General features: G+C 37.5%; 1 protein-coding gene across 1 annotated transcript in view; it reads right to left on the bottom strand.

Moving 5' to 3' along the window:
- Positions 1-26,809, bottom strand: part of JMY (junction mediating and regulatory protein, p53 cofactor) — a 107,234-nt gene that overhangs the window by 18,257 nt on the left and 62,168 nt on the right. The window contains exons 4-7 of the mRNA XM_049866550.1: positions 21,287-21,456; positions 9,338-9,503; positions 8,433-8,620; positions 3,636-3,722 (exon numbers count right to left, since the gene is read on the bottom strand). Coding sequence (XP_049722507.1) covers positions 3,636-3,722; positions 8,433-8,620; positions 9,338-9,503; positions 21,287-21,456 — 611 coding nt within the window. The remainder of the gene's footprint in view (positions 1-3,635; positions 3,723-8,432; positions 8,621-9,337; positions 9,504-21,286; positions 21,457-26,809) is intronic.

Here is a 26,809-nt window from a genome sequence, read left to right as displayed (position 1 = left end):
AATCATATAACATGTTAAAATATCATCAAAGACAGTGATATGGCAGGGAAAACACTGCTTAAAAGAAAGAAATTCCATTCTTCCATCAAATATGTACTGATTATCTCACAAAACTAACAGTATATTAACCATCAGGAAAAAAAAGCAGGAATGTCTAAATGGAGGTGGGCGTGTGAGACAGACACATAAGCAATAACAAAGTGAACGCTGAAGGGTATAGCCTGGGTGGCACTAACCTAAAGGCTGGTGGTTCGAAGCCACCCAGTGGTGCCACAGAAGAAAGGCCTGGTGATCTGCTTCCAGAAAGATCACAGCCAAGAAAACCCTATGGAGTAGTTCTACTCTGTAATATACGGGGTCGCCATGAGTTGGAACTGACTCTTTGGCAACATGTTTGGCTTTTTTTTTTGTCATGCACCAAGGAATAAACCTGACCCTGGTGAGACTGTAAGATAGAGAAATTCAAGTTTTCGAACTTGGCTGACATTTTGTGGATGGTGGCATCATTAAATCAGATTGGGAATTTAAGAGGTGGGACTGGGGAGTAGGGAGGAGAAGCAATACAATGAGGTATTAAGACACATGTTAAAGCTGGATTTGTGTCAAAAAAAAGGCAATTCGGATAAACAATTTTCATAAACTCAGGCTTAACCCACATATAATAGGTTTCTTAAGAAATTGTGCAGCCATTTGCTACAAGAAGTTAAGCTGAGAAGTGTGTCAAGAACTAAAGTGGGATTCTTGGCAGGAGGATGAAGAGTGGTAGTGGTGGTGTGTAACAGTATGGTTGAAAGATGGTGACTGACCTGTATTTGGCAGATCAGGAAATGCCTTGAAGAGTGCCACTCTAGTCAACCTGTCCCCTAGGAGGATGCAACTATCACACACAACAGAGACCAGTTTCACTTTCTGTCTCTTGGTGAGGTGCCCTGGATTCTTTGGATACAGATTAGCCCTTGGATATATGGCAAAGGGGAAAAGAGTTACGAATCAGTAAAGACGAACATTTTCCCATTTCCTCCTCTTACAGAAGGTCAAAAACATCATTTGCTTCTAGAGAGTTCTTTAAGAGAAGGTCTTAGGAATTCTCAAAGACCATTTATTAGCAGATACAAAATAAGGTATCTCTCAGTAATAGTCCTAGAAGCCAGAAAACTTGCTATATACTCTTAATGGTTTCCTAACGGGAAAATAAAGAGAAGATATGAGCTGAGCTCTGCATTAGAAGCAGATGTAAAGGTCCCATGTGGACTCCTCCTTTAGAAGACAGGGCTCAGAATGGCTCAAGGATATAGTGAGCAAGAACATATTTCATCCACCTCCTTGCCCTCACCCCATGATCCCTTCCGTTTGCACAGCTGGAACATACAACCTTCCCAGCTGAGTCAGCAAAAAGAAAGGACTACAAAACCTCCTGTGTACATCTGGTAACCACCTGGATTTGGGAGTGAGCTTGTGCCTTCCCACATCTGGATACATGTCACAGATACCAAGAGGACAAAGAGTCTTTCTAAGGCTTGTAGACTGACTCTAGAGGTGAACAGATTTTTCTAGACTTAGAAGTATTAGTGTTCAGTTGTTGAGAACAAAAACAGGTATTTAAGAGATGCTCAGTTTGAGCTTCCAAAATGTGAATTTGCATCTTTCAGATATAAATGAATTAATCATACTACTGGTCTGTCAGCTGGTAAACACAGTCAGATCTTAGTATGATTCTTGAAGATACAGGCAGAACAGGACAAAGTCAGATACTCAGGCATGAGCTGATGAGCTTGCATGGGGAAGCAGAATTTTTATAGAGCAGACCACAGAATGCACAGTACCATGTTTAAGAGCAGAGTCAACAATACACAGACCTAGGTTGGAATGTCAGATGTTCCCTTACTAGCTGGATGACCTTAGGAAAATCATTTACCAACTTTGTAAAATGAAGTTAATTTACATGGGGGGTAAACTGTGGAAGGGAACACAAAGGCCTTGGGGCTTCTAACACTCTTTGTTTACTGACCTAGGTGCTGGTCACAATGGTGGGTTCATCTTGTGAAAATTCAGGAAGTTATATACACTTATGACTTGTACACTTTTCTGTATATGTATGATGTTCAATAAAAAGTTTTTACAAAAAAGTATTATTTTCAAAATGTGAACAGCCAATGACTGGGCATGGCATATATCAGAACGTGGAAGTCGTAGGCAGTACCACAAGTAACCATGTGAATATAATAATCTAAAAAGCTGTGATCGCTGTTTCTATGAACTACAGCTTAAAGGTGTTCCATATGTGTTTTCTTAATACGAAACCCATGAGTTATGAGTGTGTTACATAAAACAAGAATCCATTTTTTTAATGGGGAAAATGGACTTGTTGCCTGGCCACCATTTCTCTAGTCTAATTTGTTCCTGAGCTAATAAAAAAACAGTAGTAATAACAAGCAAATAATCTTCACATTTTCATCAGCTAAAAATATTTTGTTTTTGAGTTTATTATCAAATATTAAAATAAACTCCCTTAGTCTTACACACATATTTAAGTTTTAAGGATTTTCAGAGAAAATTTTTGAAACAATAAGGATAATATCTAGGGATCTACATTTTAAACAAGCTACCACCCAAAAGATTATGATAAAGGTAATTTAAAACCAGCTTTGAAAAACAACAATCTATGTTGGTCAAAGCCAACTTTCATTTTCCTTTAGCTAAGCATGTTAAAGGTGACTGAACTGGTTAAGGGAGCCCTCCTGCCACAATCAGGTAGTCCATCCAAGGTTGGTTACTAGGCAACTAAAAGGCAGATGAGATCTACCTTTGAGATTCCCTTCAGCATCAAGTTCCTCATTTTTACTGCTCTTTGCCTCATAAAACTCTTTGGGAAAGGACTTGATATTCATTCTAAAAAGTGTATTGGTCACTTCAGTCACCAAAATATCAGCATTTCTACAGAAGCTAAAATTTTCATATAAAAAGGGCACAAATTCTAAGTGTAAACCATCAGTAAGTAACTGATTTTAACATTAGGGGGCATTCTTATTCACCTAATTGTTATGCTGGCCCCTTGTCTATCCTTACAAAGCAGTTTTTGACCCATGAGAATTATAATGAAAAATAAAAGTACATTAATTAACTTGGCCATTTCCACCTTCTAGGAGAAAGAGGAATCTTACAGCTTCTGGGTAATTTGATGACTTTTGTGCATTAAAAATCAAGAGTAAGGGGCAGCATTAGTTCACACACACCAGAATAAGCTTAAGCAATAATGTAGACAAAATTCAGGCTCTTTGGCCTTTAATGTAACACTAAAGAAAGGAAATTTACAAAATAAGCAAATACAGAAATACAGCCATGCCAGCATTTCTATTAGTATTTAATTAAATATAAAATTTTGGTGTTAAATGATCTAAGACATAAGTGTCTGAAAAGACTACTGTTTAGGAAAATATACTTATACCATAGGCATATACTTATACCACTGTGGGACTGGAAGAAGGTTTTGAATGTAATTAAAAAAAAAAATCTTCTAAGACTTTTTCATTCTCTATAGACTTTAACCACTTTGATACAAGTAAAACAAAACAAAACAAAACAACAACAACAAAAAAAACAAAATTTGTTCCAAGCCTCCAAGAGTCCAAACTTACTAGTTGTACTGTGTGATGGGTTCTGTATTCATCTTCACTCCGAAGGCGTTGTTGGAATTTTTCATCATGCTTTGCAATACAAATTTCCTATAAATACATAAAATGTGCTTTAATATAAATGAAACTTGAAAGACTCCACACACCATATCAAAGTTTATTTGATAAATTAAAATTTAATCTTAACATATACCTACACAGCAAAGTACCATGTAAGCTACTTCTGGTTTCTTATTTGAACTGTAAAAATGGCAAAAACCAAATAATCAGGATCACAAAAGACTCTTCATTAAGCTTACTATTAGCTTCTCTAGATCTCCTGATAAATCTTTTTTTGAGGTGTGGGGCAAGTGTCCTTAGATACCCTCAAAGGTCTCTTTCAGCTCTGAAGTCTGTGACCAGAAGGTTCTAAATCATATTATACTCTAAACTAGTCTGGGCAAAAAAGAAGGACCTACAACTCTTGGCTTAAAGTCTGTATTCTTAGTTCTCCCTGACAAGGTAAAGACCCTGTTTAAATAATATGAGATCTCAATCTTCTGGTCACAGGCCTCTGAGCTAAAAAAGACTTTAAAAATCTGACTCCAGAGTTATAAAAGAGAATATCAGTATGCTTTATTCTAAGCACATGAAAATGAAAATAAATGTTAATAAAATGAGAGATACGTTCTACTTTACAAAAGAATTCACTATGACTGGCAACTTTTTAGTGGTACCACGTTAAGTCTTCATTTATCTTTTGCCCTTACTAACGTAAATACCCTCAGGAGAACTCCTTCAGATAAGAAAGGTGAATATTAGTTTCCAAAGCTCTCAAAGCCATGACAAAATAATCACTGTTTTAACCAGAGAAAACCTTATGATGGCCTTTTCAGCCAGGAAAACTGTATTTTAAAGCAACTGCCTCTATGGTGCTCCTCTCTCACACAGGCCGACCCTGCTGCCTAACAAGTACTGACTGCGCAACGAATCTGTCCAGTGCAGTCTCCAGGGAAAACAAAGGCAGAATGATGTGGTGGGAAGAACTCGGGCTTCTGAGTCACACACACCTAAGACAGCATCTCAACTCTGCCCCACACGAGCTGCTTTTCCTTAGGTGAGTCATCCAACTACCAGAAGTCTTAGTTCCCTTGATTATGAAATGAGGATACAGGTCCCACAATACCTTACCCCAGAGCAGAGATAAGATGTGTTTTGAAATTCAATTTTTTTTTTTCCGATTTGAGAAAGGTGGTATGTTGCAGATACCAGATGTTACCTAGTATCTCCAGCAGCGTCTGAAGCAGAACTCTATAATAAGTAATACAAGTACTTCTGTAGTGAAATACATGAATAGTAAAAGTAAGAAGAATGAAGACAGTAAATAACCTCATGTCAGTTTGGGTCTAGTGCTATCACCAAATGAAGTATGAAAACACTTTGGATTTTCAGAGCTTTCTAGATTTTAGGCAAAGGATTACCTCACACTTGGCTACTAGGAGAACTAAAGAAGATAAAATAAAGAACAACGTTATTTCCTATTATCCTCCTCAAAAAGTTTGCCCACAAAGCACAGACTTCAAATCCTTCATAGCACAGCCAGCGACTACCTCGTTCTTTTAACAGGAAAGTCAGAGCATGATTTATTTACAGGTAGAGCTACCCCTGGATAAGCGATCCCACTGTGGGCACCAGATAAAAAAAAGGGGTCCGTGGTCCTGGGCCTTTTGCTAGGTAGACCAGAGAATTCAGGATAGTGTTACACAGAGACACATACTTTATCTTTTGTATAGTGTATCTGATCTTCTCATTATCTTTCTAAGACTTAGTGTTTCTAGTTTCCTCTCTTTCCAGCTTTCTTCTGTTTTTCCACCTTCCAACTGCAATTCTGTTGCCCCACAGGTGGGCTTCAGGGAAAAGGGGAAGATGACAAGGTCATTAAAAGCCTCCTGAAACTATGTGATGTGATGGGTTGTAACAGATCTGAGGCTGCTGGTATAAATGAGCAGATTCTCCAGGTGTGGGTTTCGCTACCTCGGGTTTACATTTATATAAGAATAAAGTTAAAAACTATAAGAATACTCATTAAACTGGTATGAAGAGAATGCATTCTAATGAGGGAAGGGTCCAGTCTGAATCAGGCTCTTAAAGCTACTACGAGAGTGCACAGCTTTGTGTGCCCAGGTCAGCAAGGCTGCTCCTCTTCACCGAGGACCACTGAAGTGCGCAGTCACTTCCTTTGTGATCCTCGTAGTCTCTACTCTAGACCTCTGCTGCACTGCCCTCTCAGAACCACTTCCCTAACTCTCTCCTCAAAATGCTCTAAACAAAGTCCCCAGTGGTCTCAGAAAATGAAATGTCGTGAAGCCCCCTCATTTCTTTGGAGCAACTGACACTGCTGACAAACCCACTTTGTGTAATCATCTTTCCTCTTTACTTCTGCAGTTTCATTCTCTCCTACTTCTCCTAACTCCCAGCTCTCCTAACTCCAACTACTCTTTCGCTTTGATCCCCTTCTGCTCACACCCTCAGATGTTCCCCAGGGTTCTTTCCTAAGGGCTGCTCTCCTCACACTACCTCAGAGCTGCTCAATCTTTCATAATCCATGTCTTTTACAATGTTTTCTCATCACTCAGCCAAGAATATTTTGCTGAGCTTTGCACACCCCACCCCATATCCTTGTCTCTGCTGAGAATCATTTACTCAACACCTCCTCGTAGGACCGTCCCATCCACTCATATCACAAAATCCTTATGCCCAGAATCTCACACCCATTTCTAAATGGATGTCCCAGAGACCCATTATGTGCAAGTCTAAAACCTAGGTCATCACCTCTAACCCATATGTGCTCTCCTCTCTGGGTTCTCCATCTTAGTGGGTGCCACCCATCGATTCAAGTGCCCTGGCCAGAAACCTGGGAGCTATTTTCCACTCCTTTTTTCTCCTTCACCATAAATCACTAAATCCTACTGACTTTCTATTTCTGGAAAGTGTGAGATCTGGACACTTCTCAGATCTGTCCATCCCTTACCATCTCCACAGCCACTGCCTCAGTTCTTACTCCTAACATGCCAACGTGGATAGTAACATTTACATTCCAACCAGAACTCTGCCATCTCTTCTAACTCTAACCTTTTCTCTGTGGTTGCCTTATCTTTCTAAAATGCAATTCTGCTCATCTTTCTCCTTTGCTTAAAAGTTTTCAGTAATTTACACTACATTCAGAATAAAGTCTAGGCTTATCAGTGTGGTGTACAAAACTTGCCATAACCCTGCAGTGTACCTTACCACATACAGTGCCCTGACAAGCCATGGTGCTTTATGCTTTAGTGTCTTTGCTAAGCATTTTTTCTTCTTCTTGAAATTATACCCCCAAACCCATCACTCTGGCAAAATCTTTTTCAGACTTTAAAACCCAAGTGTCACCTCCAAGGAGGCTTCTTTACTCCCTTCTCTTGCTCTGTCGTTGGGTAGTATAACACCCATCTGTTTACCTACTCTGCCTTCTCTACAAGACTGGAAGGGGCAGTATCCCAAGTCTAGCAATGTGCCCTGCACATTGCTGAATTAAAATGAATCAATTACGTCTGAATTGTATAGCCTTCTGCAAAATGTCTTCAAAAAGTTTTAAGTTCACAAACTCCAAAGTCTTTAAGGTACTGCATTATACAACTAAAAGTAATATATGAAACAGTGCTTCTAATGTTCCTAAAAAGTCTGTTCTTTTAAAATCTTATTACATTCCATTCCCTCCTAAAACCTTTTTCTACAGACAGTGCCAGGGACCTGCTAGAATCATCACCATGTTTATCTGGTTGACAGGCTGGATCAGAAAGTTCACAACAATCAAGCCCAGGGCTGAGACAATAAAGGGTTTCAATTTCCCTTGTGTCAAAGAACATGAAAGGCACAGAATTATGTGAAAGCTTAAAGCTTAAAATCTAAGAGTTCTGTTTCCTGAAGTAAGGAGAAGTCATGGCTCTGAAAGCCAAAGAACTATTCTGTGGATAAGCAAAGTGACTGTGGGGAACGACGCATTCCTGAGTTTCCTGCATATGCAAGAGCTAAGTATTTCAAGAGACAAAGGGCTTCAATTGTCTGCAGGATGGGAAAGTAGAAGCCCTGGAATCTGGTGAAGGGCAGGAAGGGGGTTTCTTTTGCCTGGATATCCGGGCTTAAAGCAAATCAGTACCACAGGGTCATCAGTGTGTCAGTGTAGTCCAGGCCTTAGAGCTGGGGCCAAAACCAGGTTCCAACTCCACACTTCAGTGGCTAGGAACAACCCCAAGACGGTAATGTCTGCACTAGAAAGCAAAAAAATAACTTTCTAAGGCACAGGAAAAAAAGTCACATTTCCACAAAATAATTAATTTTACATATCAAAAGGAACATTTAAAAAAGTTTAAATAAAAAATCTAGAAAACTCCTTTAAGACTGAGGGCAGAATCATAACTAAATTGTAGAATATCACTTCCTCCTTACGTTAAAAAGGAGATAGGAATTTAGTAATTAGGAGAGAAATAGTTCAGCAGCCTATGTATGTGAATACCAGCTAACTTTGTGTTAAATAGGATCCTACAGTCATACCCTTTAGGAGGTAACCACCACATCACTCCTGGCTATTCCAATGTGTTAACGAGAACTGTACATGTTTAATACAATGGCCTGAGTATTAAGAACAGGTAACTCTTACTCAGCTTTTAACAATGTACAGTATTAGTGACAAATCTCTTAGAATTATTAGATATGGATTAAGTAATTAATAAAAACAAGATTTTAAGTTAAGACTATATATAGTCAAGAAATCTTAACCTCTCATACCTTTTTGTTTCTGAGGTAGGCTTTCTTGGCTGAAACCCGTCCACGTCTCGCTTCCAGCTGGCGTGCTTTCTGCTGTAGTTTCTGCAGCTCTTCTCTCTGTAAATGCACAGATGCTGCCATCTCCTCCTTCTCTAGCATGGCCTCCATGCTTTCGTAAGTGTCATAGTATACCACTTCATCTCTCTTTTCTGTTACAGAAAAGCAGGAACAAGAGGTAGTGTTTAAAAAGCACGGGCTACAGGGTTCTAGTCCACTTGCTGGCTCTGTAATTCAGGAAAAGCAATTACCTCTTGAACCTTACACTTAGTTCCTTCTTTGTAAAATGGTGATAATTAAGAAATACATCTCACAGGGTGAACGTGTACAAAGCGCTTAGTGGTGTCTTGCAGACACTAAATGCTCAATAAATGCTAACAAAAAGGCAAACCCACTGCCATCGAGTCGATTCGGACGCCTAGCAACCCTGAAGGACAGAGTAGAACTGCCCCGTAGGGTTTCTAAGGCTGTAAATCTTGACAGAAGCAGACTGCCACATCTTTCTCCCATGGAGCAGATGGTGGATTCAAACTGCCAACTTTTTGGTTAGCACCCAAGTTCTTTAACCACTGTGCCACCAGGACTCCTCCAATAAATGCTAGGCCCCCCTAAGATTCAGTTTTTAAAATCCAGATTCTGGTTGAAGCAACCTTCGCAAAGTAAGTTTTTTACAAAGGTAACCAAAAACAATATAGTGTTGCACTGCCATGCCTACTGAGCCACTTGTCTGACTTCAGGAACACACTTTAAAAAGTTTCCCTTGTTTTTCTTATTTTTTTTCTTGTTCTTAACAGGAAAAAAATAGCTGAGGTCCATGTATATTTTCTACATATCTTTTGTGGACTTATGTGGTTAAGTGCACACCATACCTGATACAAGTCTTTTGATGCTTTCCAGTTGTGCTGTCAATAGTAACTCCTCACACTTCAAGATTTCAAACTGTACCTCATACAACTGAAGTTGCAGGTCATAGTAATCAGCCTCTAACCGATCCAGCCGGGCTATGGCTTCTGTACCACCCTGTAAACTCTGCATCTGCGTTGAAAATAAAAACATTTCCAGTTGGTGTGGACAAGAAAAAAAATCAAATTATGATTAGAAATGAATACTAATGGGACAGGATATTTCCATGAAATATTGTTCTAAGAAAGAAACTTGCAGGCAAGAAATCAAGATTTTACAAAAGAGGTATGAAAGCAGTAACAATCAAATCACTGGGTTTTTGGAAATAACTAGGCAAACATGGTAAAAAATACAGTTTTAAAAGTTAATCTGTATTATGTTGTTGTTGTATGCCTCTGAGTTGATTCTGACTCACAGCAATCCTATGGCGCAATGGTTAAGCACCCGGCTGCTAACCAATAGGTCGCTGATTTGAACCAACCAGCTGCTCTGTGGAGGAAAAGTCCTCATGACCTGCTCCCATGAACATTTACAGCCTGGGAAACCCTATGAGGCAGTTCTACTCTGTCCTGTAGAGTCAGCATAAGCCGACTCAATAGCAAACAGCAAAAAGGAGAACTGCCCTACAGAGTTCCCTAGGCTGTAAATCTTCAGGCGAGGAGATCACCAGGTTTTTTCTTCTGTGAAGTGGCTGGTGGGTTCAAACCGCTGACCTATCAGTCAGCAGTCAAGTGCTTAACTACAGTGCCACCAGTGCTCCTTATCTACGTTATAACACATTCATATCTAGGGTGACATTGCATTATTTCTATGTTCCTGACATAAGTGCCAACAGTGTTCTTATTTCACTCTAAAACATAGATTCATATAAGAATATGAATATTCATGAGATACATGAAGAAGATTGGTGATACTCAGATAGATACAGCACAGTGGTAAATGTCTGGTAAGCCCCACACACCTGAGGCTTTGTTTGTTCCATGGTCACAGCCTGGCTAGCCTCTGGGATCTGCTGGCTGAAGAGTGAGGTAAGTGTGTCAGTGTTAACAGCATAACAGAACTGCTTCTGATGGAAATCCTCACGATCTACTGATAATGATGACCAGTAAATGTAAAATCAGGGTCTTAGATTTAACCTAAGGTGATACTCAAAAATCTATGGGCCTCATGAAGGAGTAGATGTACTTGCATGAGAAATTTGTTTGGTTGGCTGGTTTTTGGCCCTGAGGAGACAGTTTTATGGGGAAAGTATGCTTCAGACACTGGTTCCTACCATTCCATGGATTCCTATTTGGCTCTAGGGAGCAAGGCAGCTGCAAGAAAAAGCCGAAGGAATGGCTTATTCAGGAGTCTATGAGATGTGAAGTACAAGCATAGTTTTGTGGTGTGGGAGAGTAAATGTGGAGGGAGGCTACTATCTCCATTTCTTCTAACAGAACAGTGCCACTGCTTTGGCAGTTTATAGGTTCATATGTGGAAGCTCCAGAAGACCCCTGACACAGCCATCAGTGTGTCCTTGGGACCCTGGAAGACTGGTGAATAAGCTCTGACCTCAAGTGGCTTCCCAGGGAGTGAGCGCCACAGGGATGGGGGCAGAGCAGAGAGGGAAATGAGAGAAATGTTTATGAGCTCATGTGAGGCATCATCTGGGGCTACCACAATACCAGGAAGGTACCTGACTGATGGTCCTGGGATAGCCGAGGAATTTTCTTATTCCTGCTAAGTGGTGTCATCTGACTAGTGGGGGTGATGAAACATATGAGCACATAAAGGGAGTATGTTTTAAACAAGATTCTAGCCTTTCCTTTATATTTGAGATATCCACACAGTTGTTCATCACAATGACAGGATTTTTTTCCTTATATATGATCTCAAATTCCTTTAACAAAAAAATTTGAACTGAAAAGCAACAGTTAGGCTCAGGTCTAAATGTGCAAAGGCATACATTTGAAAGTTAAATAGGGAACTATTTAATATCAATAAATTATCTAAAATATTTAAGTTGTAAACCAGTGGTCCTGCTGCATTAAGAAATATTTTTTATGAGTGACAATTAATATAGAACAAACACAAAGTGACTTTAATTATAGTGGTTCAGGGAGGGGAATGTTGACAAAATGAAATGCCCCTGTTCTCTAAGTCATAAAATAAGAATCTGCCCTGGGGCTCTCAGTGATCTTAAATTATAAACATCACTTTTCACATGGTTCTGGGGCTCCTGTCCAAGATGCATCTTCCTGTTACCTGCACCCGCACTCTCTGTGGGCACATCATACAAAGGTGAAATGCCTAATGTTAAAAGGTTTTATTCCATGTGGGGAGTTGTAACTAGTCAAATTATAACCTTAGTGTATATCGGTTAAAACACCTCCACCTGAGATCAGTTTCCAGGGACACTGTTCAGAGATACAGGCTGTTAGTTCCATTTTCACTACTTCAGTTCTTTCCAGCTGAAAGTGACCATGAATTAGCTATATTCAGGATGCTGTGCTCAGTCTTCCCCTAGCGCTCTGCTCTCTAAATCTCTCTTTCCTAGTCAATCTCCTTTAGTTGGGCAAGGAAGGTGGAAGGCCCCTGCTGATTATCTACTTTACGCTGTGGGCTGCCTCAGCTGCAAGCAGAACAGTACTTTGATCCTCGCTCAGGGTCCTGTACCTTAAAAACACCTGAGACACACAGTGGCAATAGAATACAGCCAATACCAAATGCTGAACTGAGGAAGGCAGCAGGTGTTTTTTTTACAAGCAGTGACCTCACCCCCAGTTTTCTGGTTCAGTGAGCAAGAGAGCAAGAGAGCCCAGGGGTGGCTTTGCCAGAGCTGGGTTTGAAAGAAAGACAAAATCTTACCAAAGGCAGACAGGCAGACAAGGGCTCTATTAAATCTCAACCTCTGAGAGAACAAATAGGGCAATGCTGGGCCTCAGAATTCTCAGAATGATTTTCCTGGAACCTACTTAAGCTGACAGCCATAGTATTAAGGGAATGGAAATCCAGAGCGGCCTTTAGAAAATGGAGCAGTGCAGGAAAGGCAGGTGCCACAATGGAGAAGTCTTTGTTATACCTGGGGGAAGTGCTTCCCTGGGAGGATGGAAGCCGAGGAAGTAGGTAAGTGCTCAAAAAAGTAGTCAATCGTGTGTCAATGAAAGCTTGGTTACCTTGGAATTTTACTCTGCCCAGTTTTCACCCCCACCCCCCAAAAACAAACATACTTTACATATCAGGATACTGAGATCCCAAACCAAATTATGACTTCCCAATTGATCCAGGTTATTAGTAGCAAAGCTGGAACTAGACCCAATTCTCCCAATTCCTACAAGAGTGCTCTTTCCACTAAAAATAATATTTTTACAATAAATCTAGCGAGGGAACCAAGTATCAATTCACTTCCACAATCCACATTATTTTCATATTAAGTACACGCTAAGAACAAAATACACTGCTGACTGCAGACAATCATTTCTCTCATATGGAATGAAGATAACAGTAGTTTTCAGGTGTACATATTTAGACTGACTGTACTATGTACCTACTCCTCATTTACTATCTTGTTATCCCACATTTGCATCTGTGACAACAGTATAACTCTACTTTTTTGTGCGTTAAAGATTCCACCGACTGAACACCCTCATGGCACAGCTCACCCACGGCTTGCGACAGGAGGAGTGGCACCACCCCTGGGGTGTTTAACCGTAGTCTGGACCATCTGGGCAGATGCTGGGAGTGGGGAGTGTGGCATAGGCAGCGCTTGCGTTGGGCACCCAGTAGCCTGCAGCACGGACTGGGATTCTGGTGGGCAGACTGAGGGCAAGCCAGTGACCGCTGCAGGTACAGAGGGGCTACAGCCACCCGGCTGAGGGGGCTGGGACCGAGGAGGAGGGGAAGCTGGGGCAGGAAATCATGAGTATTTCACATAAAATCTATTCTGTATAATGACCTGGTCTTTGCAACCTAACCACATTGGTAAGTGAGAAATGGGTGTATAATGAAACTGGATAAAAAACAATTTATATAATCTAATGATGTCCCTTGTCCTGTCTTTCATCCTCCTGTGCCAGAAAACTCAAACTGACACAAGAGGGGCTGTGAAAACAGCTTTCAGGGTATCTGTAAGTTGACTCACTGATTGAACCAACACTCACTGAGCATTCCCCGTTGGCAGATCTGCTGGGAATACGTCAGTAAACAAGAAACAAAGTGAGGGTTCAAAGAGTCATGAAAGCCAAGGACAGTTAAGAAAATTAACATTAAGGAGAAGCTTTCAGTCAAGACTAGCCCTTCAATGTGGAAAAAGTAGAAAGAATATGAGACTTAGTGCCAGACAAACCTGGGCATAAATACAAGTTCCACCAATAAAAGCTGCACAAATAAGGGTAATATAAGTCAATGGAATTTATCTGGAATTTTAAATTCCAGGAATCCTGGGAAAACCAAAGGAAAAAAAATGTCCATAATCTCTCTGGTGTCAAAATCTAATCTTAAACACATTTGGACACAAAATGGTCTATGTTGATAGGTGACACAGTCCCTACTCATTCCATATAATTTAAAATGTATGTTTTTATTACCAGAATATTAACACTTCTCTGGAGGTTATATGCTCCAAATTATCTTTCTAAAATCTGCAACATTTATAATTCTGAAGCACATCTAGCCTCAGGAGTTTCAGATAATGGATTCTGGGCTTGCAGAATATAAAGGGTTATTTTTGAGAAACACTAAGGACAGGGCTTAAAATATTTAAAACGTTTCTACTTACCTTTTTTTTTTTTTGGCAACTGCTACCAAAATGTTAATTCAGATAGCTAAAATATAATTTTGTAAAGTTATATAAGTCAAAACCTTTAGACTGGAATCTAACTAGAGATTTTGAAATTTCTAGTTTATAGACATAGGACAGATTTTATCAATCTGCTTATTAATAAATAAAAACCAAAAACCAGCCACCCTGCCTAGACAAGCACCAACCACACCAAAGCTTGTCAAAACCTTTGGCAAGGCCCACTGAAAATGCCACATCATCTTCTCAACAGCATCCTTTCTGGTGAAACCGGAAATATTTGTTAAGTAAACTTCTACATCTTTCTCTTCTTTGTATCCTCTTTTATAATACTCACACAACACCTAACCTAGAGGTAATCAGCTAACATTTATTGAGTTCTTAGTCTGTGCCAAGCACCATTGCTAACTGCTTTGTATACATTATTTCATGAAATTGTAACACCCCTAGAAGGTATGTATTATTTACATTTTACAGAAGTTAAGTTACTCACCCAAGGTTTTATAAGTCTGCAGAATCAGAATCTACAGTTTAGAGTTGCACTGGCCAATATGGTGGCAATGAGCCACATGTGGCTATTTAAATTTAAACAAAAAGTTCAGTTTCTCCATTGCATATGCCACACTTCTAGAGCTCAATAGCCACAAGTGACTAGTGGCTACCCTACAGGAGAATGTAGATATAGAACATTACTATCATTGCAGGAAATTCTTTAACAGAGCTGTTCTAGATCCTAAGCTCAATAAATACTTGATGAATTAAATAAAACTGAAATAACTATATGCTTTTAAAAGAAAGACACATTTATAAACTATAATGAACTAGCCTCAGAACTGGTGTATATTCCAGCAGCTTTATGTATGTTCACAGAAATGATCTTGAGGAATCAAAAAGTTAAAAAAAAAAAAAAGGGAAGTGGAATGGATAACATCCTGTGCCAAGGCAAGGAAGCACACTGATATATTCTTAGAGCTTTTCAGCCACAAGGGTTGGAACCCAAAGCATTTCCTGGTTAATTCTCTATTAACCAGAGAACATGGCTAACCAGATAGCAGTATTCTACTTAATTGTGATTTAACTGGGCTTTTTATGATTTGTTTCATATATCTTAATTTTAATATCTCCTGTTTCAACTCATAACCATAAAAAGAATCCTCTTACTTTAATAAGGAGCCCTGGTGGTACACCAGTTAAGAGCTCAGCTGCTAACTAAAAGGTCAGCAGTTCAAATCCACCAGCTACTCCTTGGAAACCAAATGGGGCAGTACTACTCTGTCCTAGAAGGTGGCTATGAGTTGGAATCGACTCGACAGCAAGAGGGTTGGTTTTTTTGTTTTATTTCAATAATGATCTCTTTATTTAAGTAAAAATAAGTAACACTTCTAATAAAACATTATACCTGTGTGATTATACATATTTTAATCTTGGCCAATAGTTAAAACACATACACACTATATCTGATGTAACCTGGATAACAAATCTGAAAGTACAGGTGTACTTAATAGTCAAATTTATGCCATTATTTTTTATTCTATGTGGGGTGAGGCATGGGTGGGGCAGTATACTATGGAAAGAGTATGATAAAGTAGTCACACTAAATTAAAATCACCCTGAATTCTTTTAAAGGCAGTAGTTAAAAAGGCATTGACATTTTGACCATTTTTTGTTTCGCTTGTTTATGGTTGTTTTGGGAAATCTGAACATCGGTGGTAGATCCAGGATCCTAGACTCAGCTACAGAGGATTTGGGAATCTACTGCAAAGCTGTGTGCATATGTACATCTGTCTGACTACAGGGTTTCCAGCTTTCAGATTCTTAAAGGGACAGGTGTTCATGACATTGAAGAAGGTAAGAACGAATGCAATTCAAGACTCAGAAACCGTTAAAAATGGGAATAGGTAAAAAGAAACAGCATTTTGCTTGCCAGCACAATTTTCAACATTTCAGGGTAAATTTAGAAAATGTTTCAAGTTCAGCATTATACCTGGGACAAATATTCCTACATTTTTTTTTTAATTTCATTTTATTTTTAAAATTTAAACATTTTTTAATTTTTAAAAGTGTTTTAATTTTGTCATGTCAGGAAGATGTTTTTGTTTTTAAATAACTCAAGGGGAAACAACATCTTGACATTTTTTTAAAGAACAAGTTTCTCCACAACTTAAATTACAGGCTAGTTCAAAGCCTTTATATTAAGGGCTGGGATGGGCTTAATAATTCATGCTTGCTCCATTTCTCATGAATAATGAGGTCACTTTAATGCTAATAAAACTAGTGTAGTACATCATCACAGATAGATGTGAAAAGCACAACATGCATATTACATACACAACAAGCATAAACCTGGCAAGAATAACTGACAATTTTAACAAATCCTTTGAAGAATTCAAACACAACCCAGGACTTGAAAAACAGAACATTACATTAATGGGATGGCTCTAGGGAAAATGACCCCACAGATAATCATCTCAAGCTCTTGGGGTCGATCTCTGCCTTGTCATTCCTCCACCACCTTAAGACTTAATCTCACCCTCAGCAGCTCTCTCAGGTACCAAACGGTATCAGAAAAACTCACTGTCAGCCATGTTAGAACAACAAAGCTGGTCAATGTGATGAGGACAAAGAGTGGTACTCTATTTCACTACCAATAAAATGTGAATATTTTAATTTTTAAAAGTTATAGAATTTAAGAAAATCCCAGAGAGCTAGTAACAGGGGAGCACTGCAGTAGAGGTGCCTCAGGGGAACACAAGATGGGGCTGAAATCCTTGCAAAGAGATTCTGACTATAAATTGTGAAAAAGTTCCAGGAAAAGCCAAGTTTCAATTTTACCTTGTGTGGGATTTCTAACAATACTAGCTAATAAAAAAATGTGAGGGGAAAATAAAATCATGATTTAAAATATGTTAACAAAAAGATTTCGTTCTGGATCACAGCTATGATAAATTATAGCTTGAAACTCATACAGTATTTTTAAAATGAGAGTATATATAAACACAAGAACTTTTAAAATGTCAGTGAGGACCATCTTGTTATACTTCCTAAGGCAAAAAAAGCTTCATAAAGCAATGTATTTTAAGTTATTATAAGAATTGATACAAGTAGAGAAGAGATTTTGTTCTTCTCCAGAGACTAAAATGTACTACACTTCACAGATACATGTTGAATGTTTTAAAAACCAGTATGACAACAATGACAAAAGGAAGAAAAAATAAAGAGTGGCTATTGAGGCTGCTTCTGTACGACCAAACACCTCATGGGATTTGGTTCCTTGGTTTGGATGTTTAGGGCCATGGTTTCATGGAACATCCCAGTTAACTGGCCTAATAATGTGTTTAGTCCTTCTTTTCTACCTCCTAGTATTTAGTTTGTTGTGCAGTCCCTGGGATCTTAAAAGCTTGCAAATGGTCACCCACGGCATAACAATTGGTCTATAGTCACCTGGCAGAACAGAAGAAGGAGGAGAGTCAAGAACAGGAAGAGGATACAGAATTTGTGACCAATTGCCTCCACGTATAACCGTCTCCTTTGCCTTAAGACCAGAACTGGATGGTGCCCAGCTACCATTACTGAACATTTTGATCAAAGATTCCATAGAAGAATCCTGATCAAAAAGGGAAAAACAAAAAATAGAATTTCAAATTCTCATGGACTCTAAACTTTCTGGAGCTGTGGAGGTAGATGAATACCTGAAACTACTGCCCTGAGATAATCTTTAAACCTTAAACCAAAAATATCTCCTGAAGTCATCTTAAAACCGAACAATACAGCAGAGAGTCCCTGACAGAGCAAGAGAGAAATGGAGTGCAGAACTCAAATTCTAGTAAAAAGACCAGACTTAATGGTCTGACCAAGACTGGAGGAACCCCAGAAGACATGGCCCCCAGACTCTGTTAACCCAGAACTAAAACCATTCCCGAAGCCAACTCTTCACACAAAGATTAGACTGGACTATAAGACATAAAATGATACTCATGAAGAGTATGCTTCTTAGTTCACGTAGATACAAGAGACTAAATGGGCAGCTCCTGTCCAGAGGCGAGATGAGAAAGCAGAAAGGGACAGGAGCTGGTTGAATGGACACGGGAAATCCAGGGTGGAAAGGAGGAGTGTACCATCACATAACAATGTGTGTATAAATTTTTGTATGAGAAACTAACTTGAGCTGTAAACTTTCACCTAAAGCACAAAAAACAAAACAAAAAAAGGAACAGTAAAAAAAGGTCTACTTTGAGCAAAATGCTCTTTTAACAACTACCTATATGAGATCAAAATGTCAACAGCAACTCAAAAGATTAGATAGGAACCTTAGGGGGCAGTGAGCTTATGTTAATGAAGGGGGAACAACTCAGAAAAGGAGGATGAGAACGGCTGCACAACTCAAAGAATGTGATTAATGTCACTAAATTGTACTTGTAGAAACTGTTGGAATTGGTGCAAGTTTTGCTGTGTACACTCAATAACAAAATAAATAAAATTTAGAAAAAAATTAAATACCTATTTTTAGAACAAGGTAGAGATGCATAAGTAAATATAATGATAACACGATTTCTATTTTTCACAGCAATTACTTGTTTTATGAAATTATAACAATTTTGTTAAAATCTAAAAAATTAAACCAATATGGACAACCCGTGAAACTAGAGAAAACTTTTCAAATCATGTGTCTCATAAGGGGCTTATATTCTGTGAAGTGCCTAGATTTCTACTATCAGCAATGAAATAAAGTTTGAAAAGCAAACAGTTTTCCTGCGTAAGGAAATAGGTGCTAAGGATTTAAGAATGGACCGCCAATCCACTCTATATAAACTGGCCAGCACAGTATTTCATAAAAACAAACTTGATCATGTCACTTCTTAACTGAAACCTTATAATGGCCCCATCTGATTTTAGGGTAACGTTCAAACTCCTTGGCAGGGCATATAAAGCTAACTCCAAACTTTGCTTACTTCTCCAACCTAATCTCTTGCTACTCCTCCTCCAGATAACTGGCCTGACTTTTTCTGCCCGAACTGGGACCTGGACATGCTTCTCTGTGTCCCTCTGTTCAAAGCTCAGTCCGTCTCCAAAGGTCCACTCTGAATTTGACAAGTACTTGCCTATCTCACAGCTCTTTTTCACTCTGTACCTGTCCTGCCCCACTATAAAAACCTTAAACATATGATTACACTTTATTCATGCTTAAAGGAAAAAACCTAAATAAATGAGGAAGGAGAGTATAAATCATCTACCTCCATCATCCATTGCAGTTCCTGGAGCTGGGCGTTTGAGGTGGGTAATATTGCAAAAGGAAGAAACTGAGGCGGAGGCAAACAAAGAAGGCAGGGGAAGAGTTAAAGGTGGACCCTAAAGTTTTGGGCCTAGAATATTTTGACAATCAGTAGGCCCTTACAGAAAGGGGAGATTTGAGGAAGACTTGAAAATGGAGGAAACCCTGGTGGCATAGTGGTTAACTGCTACAGCTGCTAACTAAAGGTTGGGAGTTCAAATCCACCAGGTGCTCCTTGGAAGCTCTATGGGGCAGTTCTACTCTGCCCTATATGGTCACTGTAAGTCAGAATCCACTTGATGACTACGGGTTTAGTTTTTGTTTTTTGGTAAGGGAAAATGAAGATGAATTTGGTTTTGGAAATATTCTGTATGGGATACCAGCAAATAACATGATTTCATTTGTCCCCAGACGGGCTTAATAAAATAATACATGAGAAAATAAATTACTGTTTAAAGTAAGGTGTAAAATGAAACCAAGGGGAAACTAATCAAACTCTACTTAAAAATTCAAACACTTTTCTTCTCGCAAATATTTTGAGTTTTAATTTTGGGTACAAAGGTACAAACTGAATTGTACCTAAAACATCAAGTTTTGCTATATGCCATCTGTAACACCCTCTTAGGTTCATCCATCACACTAGTTTTATTTTCCATCCACTGTTAACTATTAAACTTTTACTATTAAAAAAAAAAAATTACACTCGTAGTCCCTAGCATTTTCTAATACCTAGAAAAGCTATCAGCAAATAATCAATATAGATATTTAAGTACCTTTTCATTAAGAAGCAATCTGTTCTTGCCCAGCTTAATAATAATAAAACATATAATAATCATTTTAAAAATGCTGGCATAGGAGGTAAAGAAAAATGGCATACACCTAATAATAGCATCAGTACTTTCAAGCATGGGCACAACTGTATATTCACGGCTGTACTGGTACTATGAAGCATACTAAAACCATTAATGAGCAAGATGACAACCAGAAAAAGTAGTTAATATATTTTTAAATATCATCTTAGATGATTTTGAATACATAGAACAAAAGAAAAAAAAACCCTTTGCCGTTGAGTCAATTCCAACTCAGAGCGACCATACAGGACGGAGCAGAAGTGCCCCACAGGGTTTTCAGGACAGCCTGGTGAATCCGAACTGCTGACCTTTTGGTTAGCACCCGAGTTCTTAAACACTGCACCACCAGGGTTACATACATAGAACATCATCTGTTTAAGGATTTCAAAGGCTTTTCCCAGTTTAAATTATCTCCCACAGGACCAAAGTATTTCCACACCAACTTTTTAGTTTACTTTTTTGGTATTCATGAAGAGGTTTCTAATGAAACACAAGTCAAAGAACTGGACCTTTATTAACCCTGTTTTGTTCTGTAGGAAAAAGATGTGAATTTCCAAAAAGTAATGGTCTGAGCATGATACAATCAATTCTGGCAAAATGCGATGGGATTTACCGTAAAATCATGCTAACACAAAGCTTATTCTCAGAAGGTCAGAGTTGGAGGTTTTTTGGCATTGACATTTTTTTCACTAAATTTCTCTGGGCAGTGAAACTTTCTTAAAAATTGCCTGAAAGCTTTGAACTTTAACAGTACCAAAAAATTAACAAAGAAGTTCTGATGTCAAACTCCTTTCTTCTAACAGTCATACTGAGATGCTGTGGAAATACTGGATGGGTCTACTTTTCTATTAGCACCAACTCAAATCACAGGTTCCAAGGTGAGTCCTGTCATTACCGTCATCTCATAGAGATAGCACGTGATGAATAATTGCCTGTGGGACCAGAAAAATATCAATTTTGCACACAAATAAAAACCAATTTATCCCGACTTTGATATTTTTCTCATGGTTTTTGTTACCTCTTCTTTTAGTGCATGTTTCCTCTGCTCCAGACAGATTTCTTTAGCTCTCATCATCTGCAAAGTCTCCTTAGAAACTGCATACTGGAGCTTTTCCATACGTTCAGCAGCTGCTGCCCATGACGCTTTACCAAATTTCTTCTGATCTGCTCGCATTCGATCGTACACAGCTATTAATAATAATTTTTTTAGAGACATTAAGAAACAACTTGATACAAAGGATTTGAAAATCTTAGATTTCACAACTATACACTCAAAGATAAACATAAAAACTCTATTCCCATGATAAATTACCTAAAACAATCTCTAAAATATAATTCAACCATACCTTAGATTCAAATGTCTCCAGTAAAAATTTTAAACAGTCATCCTCAGAAATAACTTTCTGGACATGAAACCAAGTCTTCAGATTAATTTTTTAAAATATTTTTTAAATATTCTTTCATATGTCTAGCGTTATTAACTTTTAAAGATTCTATGCAAACTTGATTCGGTATAAGTACATACTTTCTACTGGATATGTTTGTTGAAATCGGAGTTATAACTATAGAAAAGTACTTAAACCCATTTCTAAATTTTCTCGTTCTCAGTCCCCCAAAATACTGTAATGACTTGTTGTAGGGTGAAAAATCCTAGAGCTATGGAATTTACTATAAAACCATGCTGGCATGAAGCTTATTCTGAGCTCAGAGTTGGAGTGGTACAAGGAAGTCCCAAAGAAGATACACCTCTCCCCAAATAAATAAATATGAAGGGGGAAAGGGGAGGATTTTGTCACAATGCAGGCCTTGTTCAGAAGAATCTTGACAGTCAAATAGCTAGGATCTTTCAAGAAGTTTATCACTGATAGTATGGTAATGGCTCATCCTAGGTCCTTATCGATTAGCCCAACCATTCTTATGCCAAACCATTCCAGAGTACTTTAACAGGTTATAAACACATTTTAAGTAAGAAGAGCTAGACAACTTGATTAGTACCGAATGTCATAATCTTTAAGCCAGTACACATTCACTAGTAGTTTCTTTTACATGGTCAGCGGTAACTGATAGATAATTTTGTACTGCTACTTTGTCTAAACCATCTTTTCCAAGAAAGTAACCTGTGCTTTAGATTTTTATGGAAAATTCCTATAATTTGTTTACACTATTACCTGCACATGCTTAAAAATTAAAATTGTACAGACAAGTTAATAACAAAACAAAAAACAGTAGTTTCGTACCCTCAACTCTCCCCACAACCCCTAGCCTAAATGTAACCAACTTTCTATCACTTCCGGTGGTTACCTCCATAAGTAAATATTGTTATTTCTTGATTTATTATCTTTAAAAATTATCTATTGACTTCCTATTATGACAAACAAGGAATTTGCGTACCTAGACTCCCCATTCCCAATACAGTTACATTGTTTCTTTCAGTTTGTGTTTTCTTGGGGTAACCTTTAAATGTTAACATATTAAAAGAATGTTTTAAATTTATCATCTTTGAACCTCAATTCTAGGGTTTTCAACAAATAACTAAAAAACTACTCATGTTAGTTGAATATCAAACATGATTCAGTTTTCATTTCTGCCCCTCTTTTTTTTTTTTTTGAAAGCTGTATTATAAGATTAATGCAACCATAAGATTAATACAGTAGAGCACTATAAGAGAAAAAAGCAAGGGCTTTGGAGTTAGATAACTTCAAATTTAAGTTCCACCCATACTTTAAATTTGAGTTCCACCCATAACTAGTACATAACTTTTGGCAAGAAACTTAACCATTTTGGGGTTCAGTTTTTTTAAAAAAAGAATCACAGTGCCCAACAGATGGCCTGTTTTGTCTCATTTCTTCTCTCTCTCATGCATATACCACAATCCCTCAAATTTACATAACATATTAATTTCAAAGCACTTTTCCATACGTTATCTGTCTCTGTCCAACAATCCTCCAAAATAGGCAAGGTATGCATTATCAACTTCTTCTGTACAGAAGTGAGAAACTTACAGGTTTTGGTAACTTAAAAGGCCACACAGCTAGAGCAGTAATCTTACGACTAGTACCCAAGTTATTTAATTTGTTAGTCTACTACACTACCATTTTTACCGAACTTGTAATTATAGTAAATAATCATAAATTTTGCATACTCACAAATAAATGGGGGCCCTCTCTCTTGCTCCCCGATTCAGGACCATGTCTGGGGAGCAGCTCTCTGTCCTGATTAGTCTCAGGCTGTTACCCACGCCAAGACCTAGTCAAATACTTAGTCTTCCAACATCACCAGAGGGAGTCTATTCTTAAATTTACTAGTTTTTTTTTTTTTTTCCACTTCATTTGGAATTCTTTTTAAACAGTTCAGGAATATGAAAGTAGTGAAGAAAACTATTTTGTGAGTGTAAAATGCTCAGAATACCTCTAAAATAGACTCTCCATTTGCTGGCATGAATAAAGATGACCATTCACATTATTAGGAGATGAACTCTATTACTGCAATTAATTATAAAAAAAAAAAAAAATGAGGGAGACACAGTCCTGGTGTTCACAAAATACCAGGTTAAATCTATAAACAACAACAAAAAAACTTAAAATAATTAAAGATTTTTTAAAAGCTACTAGGCAGCCATATATCAAAACTAGGTTACTTGGGCCTGTTTTACTCCTCTTCTAAAAAGAGAAAGCAGAAAGTTACCTTCTGATTGGAAACATAAAGGAAGGCTATTACTCTCTCAACAGCATAAAGCCATACAGAGCTCTTCATTCTGTTTCTCCTGCATGGGAGGAGGGAAACAGATGCTCAGAAAACGGAAATTAAAAAGTAAAACAAAGTCTTTCTCCTAGTTTGGGCTCAAAGGCTTCTTGCTGGGACAAAGAAGCCAGAATTGGGAAATAAAGAAGATTAAAATGAGTCTGATGTGAAGCGTTTAGAACCCTAGAAAGATGCTCACCACACAGAAAAAGGTTTTAACTGAAATTAGAGAAGGAATGGATAAATAAGAGCAGGAATAAAATGTGTTTGTATGGAATCATTAGGACTAGGAAACTATGAACTACATATGAAAATGTATGTAAGACAGAGTTAATGTAATTTTGTAATAAACCATGTATAATAATACTCCATCTTAATATATTTTTAAATAAAAATATTTAAGTAATTAAAATGTACAAACATGAATGTAAAGAATAAGGGATGTGGAACGGTGGTGGAGTAATAGATTATATGTGATTTTCCATATTCCTTAATACGGTTATACTGTCTAATAGAAATGGGGATAAGGAGGCAAGTAATACGGTTTACTTAAAATGTCCTATTCTGTTTGGTTATTTTTTAAAAATAGCTTATTTATAATACAATCCTTATAAGTCTCAAGAGAAGCCTGGGTTTCCTAAACCAGAAGAATATAAAATAAGCTAATCATACCACCTGTTTAGACAAGTATCCACATTCTGGGACAACGAAGATGTAACACAGTTGCCTTGATGGCTGACACTGTAAAATGAGCTTAAAATACAGCATTAAGCATCCTGGTTAGACAGCTTCACCAGCTGTACAAAATGTACAAAATCGCCCATGCCAATATTAACACAAAAGGCATCAGTGAGTAAAACAGGCCTTAAACAAATGCAGAAAAGCACAAACCTGAATACTAAATATTAATTATAATTCTACCTAAAACTTCTTATTAAATCTAAGAAACAAACCACATTTTTCTTTACTCTTCAAAAGTAAAAATCACATACAGTGATTCAAAATTGATATTGTAACTAAGAAGTTTCACATAGTACAGACCTGGGATATCTATGTAAGCACTTTAACATATTTTACGCAACATTCATTGTGCCAAAAGAGGAGCAAAGGTTTCAGAATTAAAAAATAAAGCTCAAAACCTATTAAAAAGAATCACTTGCCCTTCAAAATAACAAAAATAAAACATAAAATACGCACAGTAAGAAATGTGCAGAATCTAGTATTAAACAAACAACAAAAAAATGCAGAACTTTCCTTGAAGAAAAGAGACTTGAATAAATATTTTTTCAAAATATCACGTTAACATAGAAATACACAAGGCATGTACTATTTTCTATGAACACTAAAATCTGTTTGTCAAATTCTAAAAAAATTTGATCAGAAGTACATTAATTTGGGGAGAAATAACAATTCCAATTTTTAAACAGGATTATAATACTCTCTTAAGGAAGAATAATTACTTACAAACAAGGAAAATTTGAAAAATAATAATGGATACTTGCCAAGCTGCATAATAAAATTTATTATAAAATTATGTAACTATAGCATAAGAACGGACAAGGCACATCGATGGAAAAGAAGAGTCCAGGAAGAAATTCAAGCATGTAAAGGAATACATTTTAAAATATAACTTTTAGCTATTTGGAGAAAAACAGAAGCTTACTTCAGAAAATACCACAAATTAAGTAACAGCTTAAAGATTGAAAAAGAATAAAAGGTCATTCTTAAAAACTGATGGCTCTGACAAAATTTACATAATAAAAAATTTAAAAGAAACAATTATGAACATTTACAACAAATGTCAGAGTTAATATACAGCTATAATATAAATACAACTAAAGATACAGCTATAATATAACTATAGAGTTCACACAGATCATTAGAAAATGATAAATATCCAATGGAAAAAAACAGGCAAAAAATATTAACTGGAAAAAAAAAAGTGTAAATAAACAATTACAAGAAAAAAAAAGACAACCTCTATAATAATACGAATGTAATAAAATTTATATAAAAACTATGATACTTTTCACCTATCAAATTGTCGTTTTTATTTCTTTAATGATAAAGCCAAATGTAGATTAGGAATAAAGATAAGCATTCTCAGGCAGGGCCAGCAGTCTAAAGGTACAAACAGCTTAAAGTGAAACTTCAAAGGAAACATGGATGTGTTCAAACACTAACCTGAATGTTAAACAAAATTAGTGCCAGATAGATTTAAAAAATGAACAGCAGTGATTTTAAACAGCTTATCAAGCAGCCATGGAAGTTTTTCTCTGGCCACCTGGGGAAGGAAGTTGGTGGGAATGGAGGTGGGGATGAATAAGCCAAAAGGGTAGGAGAAAAAAAAAAACAAAAAACCAAACCCAATGCCGTCGAGTTGATTCCGACTCATAGCAACCCTACAGGATGGAGTAGATCTGCCCCACAGAGTTTCCAAGGAGCGCCTGGCGGATTCGAACTGCCGACCCTTTGGTTAGCAGCCATAGCACTTAACCACTACGCCACCAGGGTTTCCAAACTGCACTAAAAACAGCACCGAGCCTTTTTCATATTCTATTATGTTCGAGGAAACCCCCATTAGAGTTTTCATTACAATGAAGTGGTCACTGTCTTCTTGTGTTTTTAAAGTTTGAAAACCTCTGCTAAAATACTTAGTAACACTGGAAAATGTCAGTTTTATTGAACAAAAGAGGTCATGAACTTCTATGTATAACATAGTGCATTACTTAAAAAAAAAACAGTGGTATATACATGCACACAATGTGTAGAAAAGATTGAAAGGATTGAAATCTTTGTA

Source organism: Elephas maximus, chromosome 2, assembly GCF_024166365.1.
Source record: "Elephas maximus indicus isolate mEleMax1 chromosome 2, mEleMax1 primary haplotype, whole genome shotgun sequence".
In the NCBI taxonomy this organism is placed as follows: domain Eukaryota; kingdom Metazoa; phylum Chordata; class Mammalia; order Proboscidea; family Elephantidae; genus Elephas; species Elephas maximus.
This window is presented reverse-complemented; position numbering and strand designations above follow the sequence as displayed.